The 23233-nt window shown below is 34.9% G+C and overlaps 3 protein-coding genes across 3 annotated transcripts; all 3 read right to left on the bottom strand.

Moving 5' to 3' along the window:
* Nucleotides 1-3702: 3702 nt before the first annotated feature.
* LOC120630015 (solute carrier family 22 member 7-like) lies at nt 3703-9197 on the bottom strand. Its single transcript, XM_039899133.1, has 7 exons — nt 8911-9197; nt 8129-8354; nt 7782-8037; nt 7404-7717; nt 6755-7049; nt 5835-6016; nt 3703-4253 (listed from the first exon to the last, which is right to left on the bottom strand). Exons 1-7 carry the CDS (start codon nt 9144-9146, stop codon nt 4086-4088), a joined length of 1677 nt encoding a protein of 558 aa, XP_039755067.1. The 5' UTR covers nt 9147-9197; the 3' UTR covers nt 3703-4085.
* An 813-nt stretch (nt 9198-10010) lies between these two features.
* On the bottom strand, nt 10011-13844 carry LOC120630014 (organic cation transporter protein-like). The gene is made up of 7 exons (XM_039899132.1): nt 13558-13844; nt 13249-13483; nt 12902-13157; nt 12514-12839; nt 11999-12293; nt 11096-11277; nt 10011-10670 (listed from the first exon to the last, which is right to left on the bottom strand). Exons 1-7 carry the CDS (start codon nt 13767-13769, stop codon nt 10497-10499), a joined length of 1680 nt encoding a protein of 559 aa, XP_039755066.1. The 5' UTR covers nt 13770-13844; the 3' UTR covers nt 10011-10496.
* A 3078-nt stretch (nt 13845-16922) lies between these two features.
* On the bottom strand, nt 16923-23103 carry LOC120630018 (solute carrier family 22 member 3-like). Its single transcript, XM_039899136.1, has 7 exons — nt 22859-23103; nt 21563-21797; nt 20977-21232; nt 19931-20259; nt 19321-19615; nt 18732-18913; nt 16923-17137 (listed from the first exon to the last, which is right to left on the bottom strand). The coding sequence occupies exons 1-7, from the start codon at nt 23101-23103 to the stop codon at nt 16970-16972; spliced, it is 1710 nt and encodes a 569-aa protein (XP_039755070.1). The 3' UTR covers nt 16923-16969.
* Between the last annotated feature and the right edge of the window lie 130 nt (nt 23104-23233).

Genomic DNA, 23233 nt, shown 5'->3' with positions numbered 1-23233 from the left:
ATATAATTATTTCACGGCGCATGTTTGATGTCAGCCCTGGCTTCGTTACAAAAAAGTCCGAGCTTTACGAGTAAGCCCGCCATTCTGGGATAGAGTAGCATGATGTTTTAGCTGTGTAGAATACCTACGAGTATCTACTAGCTATGCCCATTTCTTATGCATGTGCTATATCTATTTTCCTACTTCCCTTTGGTTGCTGCGTGAAAGAAAGATAAACAAACAAATTCACTTGCGTGAGTACCTGCTCAAAGTCCTTGGATACGTTAATACCTAGCTAAGGATATTGGTATAATATGACTGCCATAACCCGTAACAAGATGGCCCGTTACGGCCCGTTACCATCTTAGACTGCAACATCACTCACCACCAAGTGAGATAGCAATCAAGGGCTAAGTTGAAGAGGAATTAATTAAAAAAAAATCTATCAAAATCCGTTAATTATTTTTTATGCAATAACAGTATTTCGGTTTAATGCGAAAACTGTTTTAATCCACTAGAAACACTTCATAAAAAAGTAGCCTATGACACTTTTTTGTTTTAAAAAACACGCCAATCTCACACTATGTGAAACAAACAAAAAAACTTTCGCTATATAATCGCCCCTTCGAACCTCCTATGGAAGCTTTTGCCTAGCAATAGATATGAGATAATGAGAGGTTGTTTAATTGATGACAAGATGAGTAGATGAAGATGACGGTTATAGATTAAAATCTACGTTAGTAATTGATTGCGCTCATGCGTTGCATTTTACGTTCCTCTGTGCGATTCGCGCACGAGTTTTTAATTTATATTCGTTAGTGATACTTCAGACATACTTCAGTAATAAATATACTAGCGAGCAAGATTTCTCAGTATCATTTTACAACTTTTAGAGATTTTCATTTGTATGTATTACTTATACATTTGTGTAATGTTTATTGCACCACCTACCTCATTTCTATGTTTTTTCCTTTTTTTTTGTTTTTTTATTCTTCCATAAATTAGCCCTTGACCGCAATCTCACCTGGCGGTATGTAATGATGTTATTGCGGTCTAAGATGGTAGGGTGGTAACTAGCCACGGCCTCCCACCAGACCAGACCAGAGCAAATTTAGACATTTTAAATTTCTAAATCGCACCTGCCAGGAATCGAACCCGGGGCATACGTACTGAAACTCACCGTTCGCTCACCGTTGCGACAGGGAGGTCATCCTTGTACGCCTTTGGTTGGCTGGAAGAAATCGCTATGTAGCGATAAGCCCACCAAATTGTTCTGTCTTGCTCTATGTGTATCTCTGCACCTCATTTTTTCTTTGGTGTACAATAAAAGTGTATTCATTCATTCATTCATAATAACATATTGTCTTTGTTTGTAATTGTATCATCTTACTTTGGGCTTTGCACCCATCCCAATCTAAGTAAAGTTGCGAATTCATTCTTCTTTTTTTACGTTTAGGCACCAAACCAGCACATTGTACTTTTCTCTTGGCACGTGGAATGGTAGAAGAATTGTATAGAAAATTAGTATTTGTTTTGACCGTTTCTATCGTGACCTATGCCTTATTAAAATTTAACAGCAATATCGTTTGATGTATATATGAATATGTTTTTTTTTTCATCTACTGAAACTTGGTTTATTTGTTTCTTTTAATTCGACTGTCTCGGAAAGAATGGTAATGTTTAAAAGGGTTGTGTTCATCATATATATAGATCATCATCATCATCATATCAATCCATTACTGGCTCTCTAAAGGGCATGGGTCTTCTACTACAATGAGAAGGGTTTAGGCCGTAGTCCACCACGCTTGCCCAGTGCGGATTGGTCGACTTACCTTTGAGAATGGTATGGAGAACTCTCAGGCATGCAGGTTTCCTCACGATGTTTTCCTTCAGCATTGAAGCATGTGATATTTTAATAACTTAAAACGCACATAACTCAGAAAAGCTAGAGGTGCGTGTTGATATTCGAACTCGGCCCCCTGAAAGTGGAGCTGAAGTCCTAACCACTGAGCTTCACCGGATATGTTAAGTGGAAATTCTTTTGCAAGAATTAATCTCGATGCAGACTATATTATATGTCATCTTTTATCCTTATCAAGATGTCGTTTGTTAAGACCAGTAAAAATATCTTTATGTTATCACTATGATATCAAAGTCGGTCAAAATCATTCTCTATATGACCGCTGTAAGTGACGTGACCTTCAAGTGATAGTTTATGAAACGGTTGCATAATACCCCGTTCCAAAAACACCAGCTTAAAGCGCATGTCAGAAATGGACTTACTGTAAAAAAATATTCAAATCCTTCTCTATAGGTATTGGCTCAGTGTTTACTTTAAGCATAAATCCTTAAACAAATAGCCCATAATAGTTTACTGCTGGACTAAACGTCTCTCCCAACGGGAGGGTTTGCCTATAATAACCACACTAGACAGACTGGTTAGGGATCGCAGTAGACAGTAGTAGTTGCACAAAAGACGCTGCTTCCCGTTCTCAGCTGTATTACGTTAGTCGCCTCGTACGACACCCGCGGGAAGTGGACTACACAGCGTAAAGCATTAATTGGTATGTAATTAACAAAAGAAAAACACTAGCACTTCCTTAGTCAAACCTTCCAAATTCAAATAATATTAAATAACTAGAAGCAAATTGTATACTTAGATTGGATGCCAAATTATGTCGAAGAAATCGGTGTAGGTACAAACATTATTATTATTATACTCAATGGCTTTAAACCATTTGTCCTCAAATCCAAAACAATTGCTCTCAATGGTAGACTTATATGAGATATAAATGCTCCCAATAGTCTTTACGAGTAACGGACCCATTTAAAACTTAGAAAACAAAGATATAGAATATCAAATCAAAAATATTTTACTGCACACCAGAGATAAATAAAAAAGAACAAAGGTACAACTAATTTAAATTTGTGTACAAAGGGGGCCTTATCACTTATAATAATTTCTTCCAGGCAATCATTATGAGGAATTGAATCACATATGAATCGTCCGACCGTTTAATGTCTTCGAAGATTTGGTGGAGATGGAGAACAAAGCATTATATATTTGTTATATTAGTATCATATTAGCGATACGTTCCAAGAAATTGCTACAAGTTAGTTCGCAGGAGCCATATAGATACACATGTTTTATTCATTTCGCGCGCAGTTGAATGTCTTCGATGATTTGGTGGGTATCGGCCGTAAAAACGTAAAGAACAAAAGTACCAGGGCCACAGAAGGTGGCAGGAGCACGGTACCTCGGGCTCAGCGCCAAAGCTGCCCAGGCTGCTGGCCTGCGACTTTTGGCGGCGGCGAAAGTAGAGGAATATCCTACATATATTATAAAAATATTAGCTGTAATATTGCTGAAGAACGCGGGTAGCGTTCTTCGTCCGCGTTTACTGTGGTTTTTTTTAACGAATTCCGAAGGAGCCGTTTGCCTTCATTGGGTAAAAACATATCCTATATTACTCTTTACCTTACGCCTTTTCAACTAACTTTGTGCCAAAAATCAAGTTGATTGGTTAGGGCGTGAAGGAAGGACAAACAAACAACAAACACACGTTGGCATTTATAATATTGATTAGAATTCGAAACAGGTATTAATGAAAGTGACGAAAATCTTAGTTTTAATTTTATTAATTCTTATAACCTATATTTTTCAACAATACACATAACAGAACATAAATACTGTATAATCAATGATCTATTAAGTAACGAATATTATTTTTGTGACACATACGAGATATATCGCAACTTTAGTTTGTTATTAGTTTCTACATTATTCTTTACTCAGTACATTGTAGAAAAAATATATCTGCCAAAATTGGAGACAGAACTGATAATTTTCTTTAATCCTAGTTTGGCACAAGAGAACAAGTGAATTCTCATTTCGTTCCAAATCACGCGTGCACAAACCTTTTATAATTACATTTAGTTTCATACAATTAACTACACGAGTGACCTTGCGGTCATGATTTACCGCAACCAACTGAATTGAAACTATTCACTCCTATAAATTTACATTCATCTTTAAATTGCATTACCAATAAATATAGGTTCCGCAACACAATATCTCCTATATAAGTAAGTTTGATAATATGTGTTTATTTCTTTTCAGATTCTGCATTCAGTGGTTTCCCAATGGCTTCGGCCTCAGCTAAGGTGTCCGGTAGTTTCGTGCCCAGCGTCTCCGGTTGCGTGAACACTAGCAGTGCTGACAGGATGGCCATGCCGGCGAACATGAGTGAAGGGATGCCGTGCCAATACTCCTTCTGAAACATTGCAATCAGTTTTCACGATGATTATCATCTATATTAATGTCTCATTGTTGCTGCTATCATGGGCAGGAGACGTTTTTGTCCCCGGGGAAAAGGGAAATTTAAAATGATTAAATATATCTTCTCTCACAGTTTTATCCACGTGTGGAAATAATATAAGAGTTTTTTTTTTATACTTAAGTTATCCCTGCAATTTCCTCAGATGGTAAATGACGATGCAGTCTATTATGGCCGTTATATTAAACCCATACCCCTACTGTTTCTGTTCCTACAGTTTCTACACGACGTCGTGCTGAAACGCTAAATCGCTTTTCGGCAAGTATTTAAAGGTAGGGTGGTAACTAGCTACGGCCAAAGCCTCTCACCAGATGAAAAGTGTGATAAAAAAAAGGGTCAGGTACGAGGGCAGGTGGCCACTTAAATTGTATCCCGTGTCAGGGTGTATGATTTTTATCTCCTGCCTCGGCTAGCCGAGCTGAGCAGATGCTTCCTCTCTCGTAAGTGACACGTGTAGTGCTTAGGTGCATCACTGTGCTCCAAACCAGGTTTGCTGAGTAACGGACACTGTAATTCTAAGTTATTGATTATTATCAGCTGTTGGTGATAGTGACTGAAGTGTGCAAGTAGCTTAATGATTCTCTAGCAATGGTGTTGGGGTTCTTGTGTTCTGGAGTGGAGACTCATGGACCCGATGGTGAGATTCCTATTTTCAGCTGTGGACGGAGATAGGCTGTAGATTGAATATCAGCGTGGTGAGTCTAAACTATTTATTAGTTCTCATTCCTACCTTAGGGCTGTTCGCTGCAGTAACTTACACTGAGATATATTATATGTCTGATAATAAAGTGTCTACATAGCTGTCGCCCGCGTTCTTTGTCCTCATTTATTAAGGTTTTGTACAAACCCGCTAGGAACCGTTACTTCCTTGAAAAAAAAAGAAGTCTACGACCTTTGAACAAATTGTATGCCAGAAATCAAGTTGATTGGCTGCTGAGTTTCACATTGATAATATTAGTAATGATGTACGTAGGCATAACCACGAGATAGCCGTAGTAAGCCTGCTAATCAAGAAGCGGCAAATTCCGGAGGCTAGCTTTGAATCGTGATGCGATCCTTTTTTACCACGCTTCCTATGGGAATTAATTGTAAGACCTAGGCTAGGTAGCTCGTGCCACAAATCGGCCGAGCATAGTTTATAAGTTTAGTTTTAATATTATAATAATTAATATTGTCATCAAACATCTTTTTATTCTGCACCCTGCTGCGACCCTAAATATAAGTAGGATAGCGTCTGCGGTTCCTTAAAGATTTAAAATATATAAGGGCGTGATCCCTTGATATATAATCATTGATGATGATCACTTATAAACTAATTAGACACATTTTAGATGAAATGATATGCACAAACATTACGAGAATACGTAAAGTTCATGAAGTTTCTGGTAGAGATCGCTATTATGCAATAAGGCCACCTCCAGTAGCTTTATTTTCTTTCATTGTGTTTGTTACTGCTTTATGTATGGTGTACAATAAAGTGTATATTGATCTGTTTTCATTCCATAAGTTCATACTCACAAGCACCGGTGTTAGTGGAGCTGTAATCGATCCTATGCGACCGACCATGGAGGAGAAGGCGAGTAACGTGTGCCTGTACTCTGTCGGGTACAACTCCGACGTGAACAAGTACAGAGATGTCATTGCTGTCGACACGCTGAACTTTCCCAATAAGTATATTATCAGGCGAAGTGCGGTCAACTCTGGAAATATATTTGTAGTTTACCATTATAAAATCTTGACTGTGACACATCTTATACCCATTTACTGAATACGACCAACAGCTTTATTAAAACTAATAAAGTACGAGTAAATTAATAATTTGATAATTTTATACAATTCATAAAAAGAGCTACATGAGCATTCACAAAGACTTTAATTGAAGTATAGCTAATTTCAAATACTTTTAATAACTAGCCAAATTCAATAGCCGTAGGAACTGCTAGAACCGAAAATGGTTCTTACGGTAGTCTGCGGTAAACTAGATGGGACGAGTTCAATAAATAAATAAGTCGGTAGGACACTTATAAGAGTTAAGATTAAAATTATCGTAAGTGGAAGTTTTACCGCCAGATAAGCTTAAATATTTGTTTTCTAGAATATTGCAAAGAAGTATTATTACATTTTGACTAATATAATTATACTTCTCTGCATAGATATTCAGTAAAAAATAACAAAAATTAAATATTTTTTTGTTTTGTTTACCATTATTGACGTTTCATTTGAGATTTATATGCGTATGCACTATTTTAAACGTTAAGGAAAAAAAAAAGATCTGATTTCTACAAAAGTTCAAGAGTGTATAAGAAACCGTAGAAAACAAACGAACGACGATATAGCTAATAATAAAGAGATTCTAGAAAATACCTATGTCCAACAGTGGACGGAATCAGGTTTACAAGATGACGATATTCATGAAAGCATTACAAATTTGTACTTACGACTAGGAATAAAGACAAAGGCGATGTTGCATATGGCACATATAAGGTAACACGAAGATATGGTTACTTTCCTGCCAATTCTGTCCAAAATCAGCACTGCTGTATAGAACCCTGGAATTTCTATTCCACACGTCAAAATATAGTTCATATGCATGGTTTCCGAGAGCCCAGTGGAGTTGATGGATAATCCATAGTAGACGAAGATTGCAGTGATCCACCAAACAGGTGTTGTGCACACTCGTTTTAACAAAACTGGAGATGTTATTATAGTACGTACTAATCCAGGACCTTCTGGCTAAAATCAAAAATATATTAATATGAAATCAATAAATTGGACTACGTTACCCAATAACATGTACCTATGTTATCTACAACTTAATGTCTAGAGGCACTTTGTACCAGTTGAAGTTATGCGTCAATAGATGAGTTTTAAGGAATTTGCTCTCACACATGGCTCTGTGGCACGCGTTGGTATGATGCTGATAAAAGTAACCATCAAACATATATCAATATTTTCATTTTCATAGTTTTACGTAGTCTGAACTTTTCACTCATTCCCATTAACACAGATTATACACAGTAACACAGTAAAAATTAATTTAATTTATAACATTTTAATATTAGTTGAAAAGGAAATAAATCAACTTACTTTAGATTCTGATGGTTTTAATAAAGCATTCAAGGATTTCTCACTGATACTTGTTTTGTTTAGTCTCGCAACAGTCTGCAATACTTTTTTTGCTTCTGAGTACTTATTTTTCGAAAGTAGCCATCTTACACTTTCGGAGAGTATCCAGTAATATGATATTATCAGAAAGCAAGGGATATGTAAAGCCATTAGCATTAAACGCCAAGGTGATATCAGCCAGGCTACACCACCGAGAATCACCTGACCAAGCCCGAATAAGGAGGATGAAGTAGCGCTTGTGATTACACGATACTTTGGGCCAACCAACTCCGTAGCTAAAATAAACAATGCAATATTGTGAACAATTAACTTGGAAAACTATTCATACGATAAACTTACCAAAAATGTAAGCCGTACTGTAAGCACCGGCCCCCAAAGTTGTTTGCAGAATTTGAAGTATCAGGTACATTGGGTAATTGACGGAGAATGCTCTAATGAGACCAATAGTGCCCAAGTTGAGAACGCTGATGACGAGGGCGAACCTTCGGCCGAAGCGATCCGAAACGTAGCCAGTGATAGGTAACACTAATAAAGTGCCTATACTATTCAATGTGCCTGCGAGAGCTCGTAACCATTCTTGGCATCCAAGATCGAACTAAAAAACATAATAAAGGAGAAACTTATTAAGTTTAGTATAACCAAGTTAATTAAATAAATTCATCGTAAATAATTTTAATGATACTTACTTCGTACACGACTGTATTGTTTTTGGCGTAAATAAATTCATCACAAGCTATAACTGAGGAATCATTAAAAATAGTGGCAGGACAATCATTCAAGGTTCCGTTACTTTCAAGATTAAGTGGAGAGTATCTCTGGCAGCTACTATCAGTTGTTGGTATGGCGTTTAAGATCCATTCTGGTTTAAAGGTATGCAATTTGTCAACTTCACCGCATTCTGGGATTCGACACCTAGTGATATTTTACGAAATCAATAAAGCTGAGATATTAAAATATTTTAAATATTACTCTTCTATGATATTAGTTGAGATAGAATAATACTACTCTTCTATGATACTGTAATTCTTTGCTACTTTTTAATGTTCATTTGCACATGGCCAAAAGAAATACCTATAGGTATGTCCAACCGTTTTCTAAATTATAACTTTTTCTTGATTAAAACTATTAACTTTAAAATCCAACTGGTTATTCTTACGTATTTTCAACGGATTTGTCAGACTAGTTTGATTCGATCTAGGCTTTAGGCTGGTATTAATATCACAAATATCGGGGCAATGTTTGTATGCAAATCTCCTACATAAATACCATTCCAAAAAATGTTATACATAAGAATAAGTTACAAGAAGTTAGTAGTTTCTCCTTTTTGGGAAGATACATTGTTTGATTGTTATATTTTAATAAAATACAGCAAAGCGGGAGTAAGTTGGCAAAGAACTAATTTTAGAAAATTAGTAATTCCATAAGGTGTAAAGCTAGATGATATTAGGTCAACTTTTATCAGGATTACCTGTGAGGTGTTTCAGCTGCTGAGAAGACATACTCGTTAGAGAAAGTAGCCATCACAATAGGTATAGCAACCAGAAGAATATTCCGCAGTTGGAACCAGCCAAACTGCCCCAGCTCATTGGTCAAAACATTGTCAAGATCCACGAGCTCCTGAACATCACTGGCTTTTTCATCATTGTCTGTTTTAATTTTACTTTGCGATTGTGTGTCCACATCACTTTTCTGGCCTTCCGGCATTTATTATATTATATTTATGTTCAATATAGCGGCCACTACCAACCACGCGCACAATCTTTATAATATGTAAATATTCACGATCGATCTCAATAATTATTAGATCAGTCATCTCTTCGTCTCGTCGCTTAGCACTTATCAGCATAGTTCGTCAAAATATTCAGTAAGATGTAACTTTCAACATACTATATTCTGTGAGGAACTCTGATCGTGTAAGATATATAATATTTTCAGAATGACTTTTTTCTTTAATTTTTTTAAAGTATAATAATATTATTGTAATCAGGCTTGTACACTTTCATTTCTGTAAATACTCGCGTTAATACCAGTTTAAAATATTTTACACCCTTTGCCCTAAGCGTCTACAAGAACAATACTTCCTTTTACAATCCCATCGTTCGCATGTGCCGCCTTTATAATGATTTAGTATCATGTAATCGTAATATTGAAATTTTTAACAAAAGAATAAATATTTTTAAAAATGAAAGTATTAAGCACTATTCCACATAATCTTTATCATATATATATATATATATATATATATATATATATATATATATATATATATATAATTTTTTTAAGTGTTTCTTTTTGTTCCAACTTTAATTTTATCTTTAATTTCAATCATCAAATCTTTATATTTAATTCCAAGTTGTGTCCACATACTTTGGGTTGTAGTTTAGAACAAAACTTGTTATTACTTATATTTAGATTTACTTTTAGTTATTACCTGTTTTGTGTACCTAATAACAATAAACAATAAATAGTAACGTAATAGTAATAAATAATCCCAAATATAAGAATTAATGTTACTTTATTGATTCTTATATGCTAACTTTTGTAAGTGATATATAATAATAACAAATTTAATACAATAAATAATGTAATCTATGCAGTCTCTTAAGGTGGCCATCAAATACTCTTATTACATATTCATTGTAACGTATGATTAAACAATGAAATATTTAAAGTACAGGGATCAGTATCTGTATGTCGATCATTCCGATGAAAAGGTTTTATCATTTGTTTTTTTTTTTGTTATTTTATTTGTGTTATTTCATTTTCCGCTTGTCTTTGAAATACATCCAACCAAGCAGAATCGATTGACACTTGAGCCCACAACTTTTTTTTCGCAAACATTCGTAGGTTTTAGTTTGATAAACATCAATATTTTCATTTTATTTTAACATGTTGTAATTCTTTTATAAAATACAAATGTTATTGTTACTATCTTACTCTGATAGAAACTTCCTTATAAACTATTTAAAAAAACACTTATTCCTTTTTGCTTGATCTTTTCAAATTACTGCAAACATTACCCCAAAATTTACAATGTTGCATGATATAAAAATTCTAGTTCTTCTCAGGCATTTCTTTCTTTAATTTCATGTTTCCTATAGCTTCAGCCTCAGCTAAAGTGTCTGGCAGTTTAATGCCCAGCGTCTCTGGTTGCGTGAATACCAACAGTGCTGATAAGATGGCCATGCCAGCGAACATGAATGATGGGATGCCGTGCCAATAGTCTTTCTGAAATTTTCAAATTTTTTATTGTTTTTGCTAAAATATAATATTATCGCGCAGACCTAAACATGCATCAACTAAAAGTCATATCCAACTGAGTCCAATATTATGAAAAGGTATTTATCGCTCACAAATAGCAATTTGGTTTACTATAAAGTTTCGACGTCAATAATTATACTAGTATAAGAGTACGGAATAAGAATAGCTATACAGAGGTCCTAATACACAGTCTGACAGACAGAGTGATAAATAAGTCCGGGTGGTGCGAAGCGAAAAAGGACTCTTACTAGCCTCATTAGTAAGGGACCTGCATAGCCTTTATAAACTGTCTGGACGCTATCTGGACAACATCAGCATTTACCACGAAATGCGTCGAAATACAGATCTCTTCTTGGTGTTGAACACTATATTATCCTATAACTCAGACTTACAAGTACTGGTGTAAGTGGTGCTATTACTGCACCTATACGGCCGACCATGGAAGAGAATGCGAGTAATGTATGCCTGAACTCCGTAGGGTATAATTCTGACGTGAATAAATACATTGAAGTCATCACAGTCGAAATGCTAAACTTTCCCAGTAAATATATTATCAGCCGAAGAACAGTCAAGTCTGAAAGTTGAAAAAATCTAAATGGATTTAAGCGATACCACTAAACATTACTAAACAGTATACATTACACAGTTTTTGTCATAAAACTAACTATAAATTCATAATTTACAGTTTTTTATAAGAAGATAGCAATGGATATAGGACTTAAAAGAGATTTTATAATGTAAGTCTTTCGTTCTACTTTATAAACCAGTGTCTGTTTATTTTAAGCCGAGTTGAAGGCTACACGTTTTAAATATTCGAACAATATGCAAATATATGTGAGGATACTAGGTCAATAGACATTTCTCTTAACATTTTGTTGACTTTATAACGAAGTGGAATCTAGACACCAGTTTAAATATTTGTTAACTGACTTTTACTTATATAAAAGTACCTACTTTATATAAGTACCTACTTATATAAAAGTTCGTACTTTATATAAGTACAGCATATAAATAGTATTCAAATAAGAATTTTATTTTGAATGCTTGAAATAAAAACGTACAAACATATTTTTCGTAACTGTGTATTTTAATTATTGTATCTGAAGAAATACCTACATTGTTTTAAAACAAAGATAGTACTAATGACCTTAATAAATATAATACTTGTAATGGTTATCATTGTTGACCTACGTCGAAGAGGTATACACGTGATAGGATAATATGGACCATAGCTGTAATTTTTAAGTGTACTAACGAGCAGTTTAAATTAAATAATAATATTGAGTTTCACATACCACTAGGAATAAAGACGAAGGCAATATTGCATATAGCACAGATGAAGTAGCACGAAGATAAGGTAGCCTTTCTGCCGATTCTATCCAGGACAAGTACTGCTGTGTAAAATCCAGGAATCTCGATAGCACATGTCAAAATATAGTTCAAGTGCATGGTGTCAGAGAGACCAGTAGAGTTGATGGATAATCCATAGTAAACAAAGATCGCAGTGATCCACCAAATGGGCGTTGTACATACTCTTCTGCGTAAAACTGGAGATCTTATTATGGTACGTACTAATCCAGGACCGACTGACTGGAACATAAAAAGATATTGATCAACGAAGTCAAAAATATTTTGTTGATGACTATAAAATGATGTTTAAATAGAAGGGTATCAAGTCAGTTCATATTTTGGGATAGCGAGGTAATACAAATGTTGTAGTATTAATAGTTTGGAGTAACTGAAGCTTTCAAAAATACCTAGCTTTTTAACTAACTTATTTTTTAAAAGATTGTCATCAGAATCAACTCACTTGAGAGGTATCAATGCGTTCGGATTGTTGTAACAAAGTGTTTAGTGACTTCTCACTGATACTCGTTTTATTTACTCTCGCAATAGTCTGCAATACTTCCTTAGCTTCGGAGTACTTTTTTTTCGAAAGCAGCCATCTTAGACTTTCGGAGAGTATCCAGTAATATGATATTATCAGAAAACAAGGGATATGAAGAGCCATTAGCAAGGAACGCCAAGGTGATATCAGCCATGCTATACTGCCGAGAATCACCTGACCAAGTCCAAATAATGAGGATGAAGTAGCACTAGTAAAAACACGATACTTTGGGCCAACCAGCTCTGTAACTATAATAAACAATATTACATTAATGTTAAGCTATTAATTATTTATCATATGGGATATTTACCGAAAATGTAAGCAGTACTGTAAGTACCAGCTCCTAGAGTTGTTTGTAGGATTTGAAGTATCAGGTACATTGTGTAATTGACGGAAAATGCTCGGATGAGACCAATAGTGCCCAAGTTAAGAACGCTTATGACAAGAGCGAACCTTCGGCCGAAGCGATCCGAAACGTAACCAGTAATAGGTAAGACCAGCAAAGTACCGATACTATTAAATGTGCCTGCGAGAGCTCTTAACCAATCTTGGCATCCGAGATCGAACTAAAAAAAACATTATTAAGTGTACTTTACTATATGAACTTTTACAAAATTTTAATTCAATTAGTTGTTTATTTTGCAATTATGTACTTACTTCGTATACAACTGTGTTATTTTTGGCATATACAAAACCTTCACAAGCCACGGTTGAGAAATTATTAAATAGGGTGGCAGGGCAATCATTCCAGGTTCCGTTACTTTCCAGATTCATTGGAGTGTATCTCTGACAGCTGTCAATTCCTTTATCAGTTTTAGGTATGGCGTTAAAGATCCATTCAGGATCATATTTATGAGTCTTGCCAACTTCACCGCATTCTGGGATTTGACATCTAGAAACACGTAATTTAATTAACAATACCGAACAGCAAAACTTAATAAACAAAAACACCTTTTATTTATTTACCGGTGCGGTATAGCAGCTGCTGAGAAGTTATATTCATTAGGAAATGCAGACATTAAAATCGGTATAGCCACTAGTAGAATATTCCGTAGCTGGAACCATCCGAACTGTCCTAGCTCATTGACCAGGACATCATCAAGAGTCAGAGGCTTTTTCACGATATCTTCCACTTTGGTATTATCGGCATTAGTTTTGCTCTGAGATTGTGTTTCCATAATTAAATACGTTTAAAGGAGAACACATACACTACCACGCGCACTACGTAAACTGTGAAACGTTTAGGACATTTATCTTAGTAATAGGATCGGTCATCTCATCTTGTATGTCAACACGAGTGTATCACTTTTATCAGCGTTTATCAACATATATAGTAAGTCGTACGTTTTACCTTTAACTATTTTCTGTTCATGACTCTATCCGTCTATATCAAATTATAACAGAATATGTCTTTTAACAGAACAGTGATAGCCCAGTGGCTAGGGCTTCGACTCCACTTTCGGGTGGCGAAATATCACTTGCTTCAACGGTGAAGCAAAACACCGTGAGGAAACCGATATGCTTGACAGTTCTCCAATAATGTTCTTAAAGCTGTATGGAGTCCTCCAATCAGCACTGGGCCTGACCGGGGTGGACTACGGCCTTAACCCCATCTCATCGTGGAAGGAAACCGGCAGGGAAATTACGTATCTCACGACAAATGTAATGGGCCTTTAATGGGTTGATATGATGGTGATCATGGTATTTTTTAAATATTTATGTTTGAAGAGTCTACATACTTTACAACCTAAATTTCAGAATAAGTTTAGAATGTAAACGCGAACCGGTATAAATAAGAAAGAAAAGTCAAGTTACTGCCTCTGATTATAAAACTATGTCTGTTGGAAGGCTTCGACCTTGGCTAGCTACTATCTCACCTGCAAAGAAGTGCTGCCATATGATTTAGCGTTCCGGTACGATTACGCGTAAAACTAGTTAAGTTAGGTATGGCCTTATTATAACTGCCGTACCTCCTTATACCTCCAGGTTAGCCCGATACGATCTTAGACTTAGGTGAGATTGCGGTCATCAGCTTATTTGTACGAGTGCTAAAATAAAAAACTATCTGAAAAAAGTTATTATACAATGGTGAAAACCGCATTAACATCGGTTGAGTGGCTTAAAAGGAGTAAATATATAGACAGGTAAGCAATTTTGTTTCATCCTATGTAAAGATGAGAACTAAACGAATTTCTACGGTTAAACTAAGCCCGAAATGACGTTAGTTTTAAAACAAAAATAAATAAAATTTCAAAAGTTTAATGTTTTGCCTTTAGCCAGTGGCGTGCATAGAGGGTATGCACAGGGTATGCAGATGATTATATTGAGTTATGAATAAGGGTAGAATTATTATTACTGTTACAATGCCTATCCTTAAGTTTTTTATAGCTCGTATTGCAGGTTTTCTTCATTTGATATCGCCTGCATACCCTTTGCGTACCCTCTATGCAAGCCACTGCCTTTAACTATCTAAGACCAACAGGCGAATTTAATTTCAAACGGATTTCAAAGACGATCTTTTTTTTTCTATTTAATCAGGAAGTTCTAAGGCCGCCAAATTGTACGATCTACCTTATTGTGCTGTTGTATTTGTATCTATGTAAATTTTCTCTGTGGTGTACAATAAAAGTGTATTCATTCATCCAAGTTCTTTCTTTTAAATATTATTTTATAAAAAACAAAATACTTCTTACAGTGTCGTGTTTAAGATACGACGGTAAGTAATTAATTTTTCACCGGCTTCAAACAGAGGAATGAACAAAGAAAAAACAAAGGACGGCGACAAAAAGGGTGAATAATTTAAATTACTTTTGATTTAAAATATTTAACAACAGTGGCCACAAAGATCTAAGAACAAAGAGATCATAAAAAAAATGTTATATTATTTAATTATATCTTATCTAGATCAGACTGTGCTTTATGGCACAGTCGACGTCCCTTCCTTCCGTTAACCTTGCACTCTTAATACGTTTTTACTACATCTAATAAATATTTAAGGAAAATCTAATGTAGTATTGCTCGAGGTTTGCCTCCGAATAAGACCTCGTTCTGTAAGAGCAGAAGAAAACATATATTTCTTACGAGAAATTGATGTACACTTTTGTACTACTACTTTAGTATTGCACACCTGTTTAACCGCGCATAACTTCTGATTTTTCTATTTAAACTTCCATCCCCTGTTCCTACCTTTAAAGGCTATTTTTCAAAACACAGGAAGAATCAGTGGCTCCCATAATAGAATAAAATGACAAAAATATAAGAATTTCATACAATCTTCCAACTCCTATTTCACACATCTTTAACAAAAATGTTATATTATATTATTATTTTTGTATAAACAATTCATACCATACCAGTTGAAATGTGTATGTTTATTTGTGAACACTGAGTTGATTTTGACGAAATTTAACACAGTCATAGATTGCTTTCTGTAGGAAATGGAAATAGATTACTTTTATCCCGGAAACGAGATAATTCCTAAGGGATTTATTAAAATATATAATATATACATATGTATAATATAGGAGATAAAATTATTAATTGGGGCTAAGATTTTCCTTGCTGCCGTAGTATGCTAGTAATAAAAAAAAATAATGTTTGTACGTTTTTTTTTAACTAAGGTTGTTGTAGCATTTCACCACAAACGCGGGCGAATTTTTTTTTCAGTTTTTTTTCGAAAGTCGGTCACCTGATGTAAAGTGATTACCGTAGCCCACAAACATCTGCAGCAGCAGTGGGCCCACCGATGCGTTGCCGGCTTCTGGTATTTCGAACGTAGAAGAATACCAAGCACCCAGACGATGAGGGTGGAATTTATTTATATGGCGCATCTGTTACGATTCTATATAATTCGCTGCATCATAGTGAAACCTGAAGATATTTAATACATAATAAAATAAAAATTTAATGGACATAATATATTTAATAATTATAAGTTCACATATTCCATAAGAATAGGAATCTTTTCCAGTCTCCAGACAACAAAGTTGCGGGCAGAGATTACAGCAAATATTAGTAAAAATAACAAACTTATGAAACTTGAAAAGTTAAATATTTTGCTACAAACCCCCTATTCAATCTTTTAGGGATGTTTTTAAAACTGTAACACGTACTTCTTTATGTTTAACTGAAAGAAAAATTACCATATTTGGTGGACATAACTCGAAAAATATTTTATAAAATAAAAGATTTTCAAACAAACTGTCCATATTTTGCCTGTTAGGGTAATTTATTCCACTAATTAGCTAACTAACAAAAACTGTATTTGGTTTTTCTAATTTAAAACCAAATATTAAAACTTTCATACAAATTTGAACACGTTTAATCCCCTCAGTCTTAGAATTTTTATTACGATATCACTAATAATGTCTTAAAGTTATCAACTAGATTTTGTTATTTTGTTCTCTCGTTTTCCAAGGCTTTCCGCTTCTTCTAAAGTATCAGGCATCTTGCAGCCCAGGGTTTCCGGCTGCGTGAGCACCAGAAGGCCAGAGATGATAGCCATACCTCCGAACAACAATGACGGAATACCGTGGTAATAGGTCATCTGAAAGAAGGCAAAATATCATAGTATTAGGCTTACTACTATTATTTGAAACAGTATTATTAACACTTTTGAATTATTGTTTTAGAATTCTATTTATTATTTTTATAATATATCATAAAAATACAGGACTTCCCTCAACTCAATAGGTACTGACAGAATACCAGAGTTGCGGGTACATTAGTATCCGGAACATAAGCTGAGACAGACTTAAGTATAAAATTTTAAGTTACTCCGTTTGTATGTCTCTTTTTGTGGTTCTCGTTAATAAACAAATTATATTATATTCTATTAGTTTGTCAGTTAAAATATAAGAAGAAAAGAGCGACCTACCTTGAGCGATGGTACCCCCAGATACCCCCAGATATTTTCAGTAAGTTGTATAAAATAACAGAACATGAAACTGCGAGGTATCGCAAAGTAGAGAAACTAAATCTGTCTGAACGTCATGATAAGCTAAATAATAACCACTCGAATCTGTACGATGTAGTTTATTATACCTGTATGGATTATAGCGTGCGTCGTACGGATATCTAGAACAATTATTTAAATAAGAGTTTTTACCTACACTTGGATGGAATAACAAAATGAAATTGGTAGTACGGGGCAGTGGCTGAACTGGCAAAGCACTGAGGTAGCACTTGCTGCACGCAAAGGTGAAAATCTGTCAGTTAAGATTTTTTTTACGCATTTTAAATATTAAGAAAATAGTGTACAGATTTGTCTGGTTGCCACCGATTATTAGCTGTTGCCCGCATTTATTACGGTTTCTTATTAATCCCGTGCGAACCGTTTGTTTAGCTAGCAAAAAGAAATGAAAAAACGACTTTGATTAAGAACAAAACAGCAATAAATAAATATTTTCGACAACATTTTTAAGTCTGTGCAAAGTATAATGTAGAAATGTATTAGGTATGGATCACATACTTTGTATTCTCTTTTATATTATAGCGAGGATGTGCCAGTATCTTTCTACTAAAATATTTTTTTTCCCTGCTTTCCGGAAGATTGGTATTAAGGGATTATAAGTATTTCTGGAGTTTTAACAGCCAAATGTCAACTGCTCATAAACTTTCACAATTTTTTTTTTCTCCCGAACATGGGGCTTAGTGCGTTAATGGTTACGGAGTTCCCCGGCACTTCACATTCTTTGCTTTATATTGACGAGCCAATAGAAAAAAGTCATCGAAAAAAAAAGTCGCATTAAGAATCTCCTCTTTTATTTAAGTCGGTTGAAGAGTAGCATAAGTTATTGCCGTCGTTTTAACAAACTCCATGCCAAAAATCAAGTTATTACTTGCTTGGTTAGGGCGTAAAAGAAGGTCAAACAAACAAACACACATTTACAAGATTAGTAAGAACTAAGCACAATATACTTTTGATAATCATTACAGAATAGTCGAGCGGCCATATGATAAACCGTTCCGACGCAGCGTATGACCCAATTAGTATGTGTTTTATTTACCTTCCATACCCCCTAAATATTAACTGACTACCATCTAAACTGATCATTTTTCCACCAGGTGTTATTGCCGTCCTAAGTTGTAGTGGAATATAAAATAAATTTAGTTACAAATAATTTTTAATGTACACTTACAAGTGCTGGCGTCAGTGGTGCAAAAATAGATCCCATGCGACCCATCATTGAGGAGAAGCCGAGTAAAGTATGTCGGTATTCGGTCGGATATAGTTCCGATGTGTACAAATACAGCGACGTTCCCACCATGGCGATAAAAAACTTTCCAAACAGATATATTATTAGACGTAAAGTGGAAAAGTCTGGAAACATAATACAAACCTTTAAAATTTACCTCTTTGTAAAACTTTCAACAATAAATTCAAATTTGAATTCAAAAATACATTCATTAACTTATAACTAAGCTATGAGTAGGAGGGTTTCAAATGCGCTCTGGTCTAAGAAGAGCCCACAACGAACTAAGCTGTTTTTTTTTTCGGTTAAAGCGATTAAGATGGATCAATTAATATTATAATATCAAACGATTTGAAAACAAAATTTCCTCTTAAAAATGAATATTGATATTAATTAACAAATACTGAATACGTACGAATAAAGAACCCCGGAGAATTCTTTGATTATCTCTGGGCTTTGGCAAAACAACAAGCAAAACAAAAAATCGTTTGTTTTTATATAAAGCAGATTTTTACTTTATCAAAAATATGCTTACCCTTGGAAATAAAGGTAAAACTGATGTTACATGCAGCGCAAAAAAAGTAACCCAAAGAAATAGTAGCTTTTCTACCAATTCTATTCAAAACGAAAACTGCTATGTAGAAACCAGGAATTCCGACGACAGCCGACAAAATATAATTCAAATGCATGGTGTCGGAGAGACTGGTGGAGTTGATGGACAGCCCGTAGTAGACAAAGGTCATAGTGATCCATAATATCGGTGTCGTGCACACTCTTCTGAACAAGGTTCGAGAACGAAAAATAGTACGAACCAATCCAAAATTGGTGGCCTAAAAAAATATTTGGAATGGTATAAAAACAACATATTTAATTTTAATTAAAAAAAAAGTAAACAAGCATAGTCAACCTTGTTTAATTTCTTTGAAATTATATAAAATATTATTTATTATTACAGTATTCATTATTTATAAGTAAAACCTATTATTAATAAACTTCAAGCTACAATTAATTATGTCAATATCAATAATAATAAAATAGCCCCCTTGTAAAAAGCCTCCCCTCTTTTATATTCAAATATTTAGAAATAAAAAAAATTTTTTTGCATATCGAATAGTTAGCGAACAAGCTCGATTATATTTACTTACATTAGACTTTGTTTCCGAGTTTTGCGGCATGTTCACGAGCGCTTCCAACGACCTTTCACTTATTTGTGTTTTGTTCACCCTTGCCACAGTATACAGTACTTGTTTAGCCTCGGTGTACTTTTTTTTCGATAAAAGCCACCTTACGCTTTCTGAGATTATCCAATAGTATGAGACTAAGAAGAAGTTAGGAACAGTGATCGCCAAGATCATGTAGCGCCAAGGTGAAATCACCCAAGCTATACCGCCCAGTAGAGCCTCTCCTGTCGCAAACATTGCAGAACAAGAAACACCCACAAGAACACGATACTTCGGGCCCACCAGCTCTGCAGCTAAAACAAAATATTTCTTAATATTATTTAATTTAAGGACAGCAGGCAAGAAACTTGGAATTTCAATTGCGGAACTGCTCCTGAACTTTTGCCATGTACCAGTAGGCTTCTTCTTAGATCATTAGGACCACGCGTTTGAAGCCTTCGAAGCTTTAGTTTACGATTACCAATATTACCATTTTTATCGCCATCGTCCCACTACCATGTTTAATCTTTTTTATGTTTCTTATGTACGCATCTAGATTGCCCTCTTACATTTTTTTACTTTGACTTTGTCATTGATGCATACTATTCAGTAGACCGCCTTGCTGGAAAACTCACTGGCCGACCTATCCAATAAAAAACTTCAAAGTTATAAGCGTTCATTCCCAAACCAAATTTCGGAAAGTATTTCTGAAATTTTGCTTCTCGAACTGATCGACTCGACTGAACTGACTCAGGAACTATTTGATTGATTGATTGATTGATAATTGGTTCATTTCACAACTTTTACCATCAAACCGTGAGTACGTAAGGATCTACATTCTTACGTGGTTGATATCTTCTGGACACGAATAAAGCGTGAACTCGTCAAATCAAGAGTAAAATAACATCTTTCAGCAAGCGCACTGCATCTTAGGCTGCAGAATTTCTTTCCATTGTGTTACTAAAATCATTACCACTTGACTACACACAATAAAAAAATTATAACGTAACTTAATATTACGTAATATTTACCCAGAATATATGCGGAACTAAATGCTCCGGCGCCTAAAGTACTCTGTATAATTTGTAGGGTCAGGAACATGGTGTAGTTGACGGAGAATGCTCGCAATAAACCGAACAAACCTACATTAAAGACATTAATAACTAAAGCTATCTTTCGGCCATAGCGATCTGAGATATATCCTGTGATGGGTAGTACAAGCAGCATCCCAATGTTACATAAAGTACCAGCTAGCACTCTCAACCACTCGTTGCACCCGAGGTCAAACTAAAAAAAAACGTAAATACAGATTTTTTAATTGAACATTGAAGATTATTAAATAATAAATAGATAACAGTTTAACTAATATATAATGCAAGATAATAACAAATTTTTACTACTATGTATATGACCTAAATGATAGATAACTTGTGAAAGAGATATCGATTTTTTTATGTCTATAATATATTTCCATTATCTAATGAAAGAAATAAAAAACTTATCATAACTAGCAGACATTCAGTGTTACATAAAAGAATATTAAATGAACGCAAATCCAAGTAATTATTGGATGTGCGTCCAGAAACTTATTTTAGTACAATCATATTAAATACTAACTTCATACACCACTGTGTTATCTTTAGCGTAAACAAAATCTTCACAAGCAATAGTCTTAGATTGATCAAACAGAGTGACAGGACAGTAGTCCAAGGATCCGTTAGTTCCAATAGTATTCGGGGCATATCTTTCACAACTTGCTATCCCTGAACTAGTCTCTGGAATCGCATTACTTATCCATTCGGGATCATGTTTCTGCAATTTTTCATCTTCACCACATTCTGGGACGCGACATCTAAGTAATCGATCAGTAGAAATAAATCCAATATTACGATAAATATTTATTTGTAAGTGTACTTGTGTTTTCTTAATTCTAAATAACGAACTTCCCTGCCAGATTTCCCAACTACGCGGGAAATATTATAGTGCACAAGTTCAAATTTCAAATTCAAACACAGCAGCACTCGCTATTCCCTCACTCTCGAAGTCCGATGGGGCGGCAGATCTGACAGAACTGAAGAGAGATTAGGCGCAGGATCAACAGCTTAACTTGCTCTCAGAGACATGGGGGTTAATCAACGCCTATTTCCAAAATCCGGACTGGTACTAAGAATTTCTTGATAGAAAAACCAAATACTATTAATTGGCCCGACTCGGATCGAAACCAGGACCTCGTGATCTGCAGTCAAATATGATAAGCACTAGACCAACGAGGCAGTTAAAACCTATTAGGGATCGCCAACTAGGTATGTGAAGTAACTTAGAATTATTGTTTCTATTTTTATTGTGTATGTACCAGAAAACTTTGAGATACTGCTTCATTTAGACACGACTAACTGTTTGCCAAAGCAGTGCGAGATGTCTGACTTTTCCGGGGTGAATTCGTACATTTTATCAACTTCTAAATTATAGTATACAATTACTTTAAATCCAGATAATACATGGCAAACCGTAGTTAATTAAAATATAACTTTACTAGCTGTTGCCTGCGTTCTCCGTTCCTATTTTATAGCAAATCCCTTGGGAACCGTTTGTTTTCCTGGGATAAAAAGTTACGTATCTTACTGTCCGTCCTTGCAACTACCTCTTTGCCTGAACAAGTCTATTGGTAGCTTATTTAGGGCGTAAAATAAGGACAAACAAACAAACAAACCAAGCAAACACATTTTCACATTTATAATATTACCATATTACAAGCATACAGAGGATAAAATGTCACTTCACAGGTTTGTGTTGGCATATCTTTCACGTGTTGCTGTTTTTATAGGCAATGGTTGTCCAATTACCATTAGGTGGGCCATCAGCCTGGCCCGTTAGTTTATAATGATTAAAATTAATAATACAGTGCTGTCATACCTGTGTGCTGTAGAAGCAGCTGAGAATACATAATCGTGCACTGTTCCAGTAATTATGATAACTACAGCAAGTAAGAGAAGGTTCCGTAGCTGGAACAGCCCAAACTGACCTAGTTCATTTGTCAAAACATAATCAAGATCCCTAAGTTTTTCGTACACATTCGCTTTCTCGTCTTCATCTTCTTCTCTATTTTTTGGTTGTTCTTGTGCTGTTTCCACATCACTATTTTTATGATTTTCAGTCATATTTTGTCAGTTTTATTTTCTTTTTAAAGTGCCTAACGTTATCAAGTTTTGCGAACTCTTGATGAATGCTATCTTATTGACAGACCAAATCGAGGCACAAGTATATTTTAAATTCGCACCTAATCCGTCC

Source organism: Pararge aegeria, chromosome 15 (assembly GCF_905163445.1).
Source record: "Pararge aegeria chromosome 15, ilParAegt1.1, whole genome shotgun sequence".
NCBI classification, from domain to species: Eukaryota; Metazoa; Arthropoda; class Insecta; order Lepidoptera; family Nymphalidae; genus Pararge; species Pararge aegeria.
This window is presented reverse-complemented; position numbering and strand designations above follow the sequence as displayed.

Excerpts from the sequence above, each read along its gene's own strand:
- LOC120630015 (XM_039899133.1), bottom strand. The coding sequence starts at position 9,146 with ATGCCGGAAGGCCAGAAAAGTGATGTGGACACACAATCGCAAAGTAAA. Across the intron at positions 8,038-8,128 it reads ACAATACAGTCGTGTACGAA|TTCGATCTTGGATGCCAAGA; the intron begins GTAAGTATCATT and ends TATGTTTTTTAG. Across the intron at positions 6,017-6,754 it reads CTTTGTCTTTATTCCTAGTC|AGTTGACCGCACTTCGCCTG; the intron begins GTAAGTACAAAT and ends ATATATTTCCAG.
- LOC120630014 (XM_039899132.1), bottom strand. The coding sequence starts at position 13,769 with ATGGAAACACAATCTCAGAGCAAAACTAATGCCGATAATACCAAAGTG. Across the intron at positions 13,484-13,557 it reads GCAGCTGCTATACCGCACCG|ATGTCAAATCCCAGAATGCG; the intron begins GTAAATAAATAA and ends ACGTGTTTCTAG. Across the intron at positions 12,294-12,513 it reads AACGCATTGATACCTCTCAA|TCAGTCGGTCCTGGATTAGT; the intron begins GTGAGTTGATTC and ends TTTATGTTCCAG.
- LOC120630018 (XM_039899136.1), bottom strand. The coding sequence starts at position 23,103 with ATGACTGAAAATCATAAAAATAGTGATGTGGAAACAGCACAAGAACAA. Across the intron at positions 20,260-20,976 it reads TAGTTCCGCATATATTCTGG|CTGCAGAGCTGGTGGGCCCG; the intron begins GTAAATATTACG and ends ATTTTGTTTTAG. Across the intron at positions 19,616-19,930 it reads ACTCGGAAACAAAGTCTAAT|GCCACCAATTTTGGATTGGT; the intron begins GTAAGTAAATAT and ends ATATTTTTTTAG.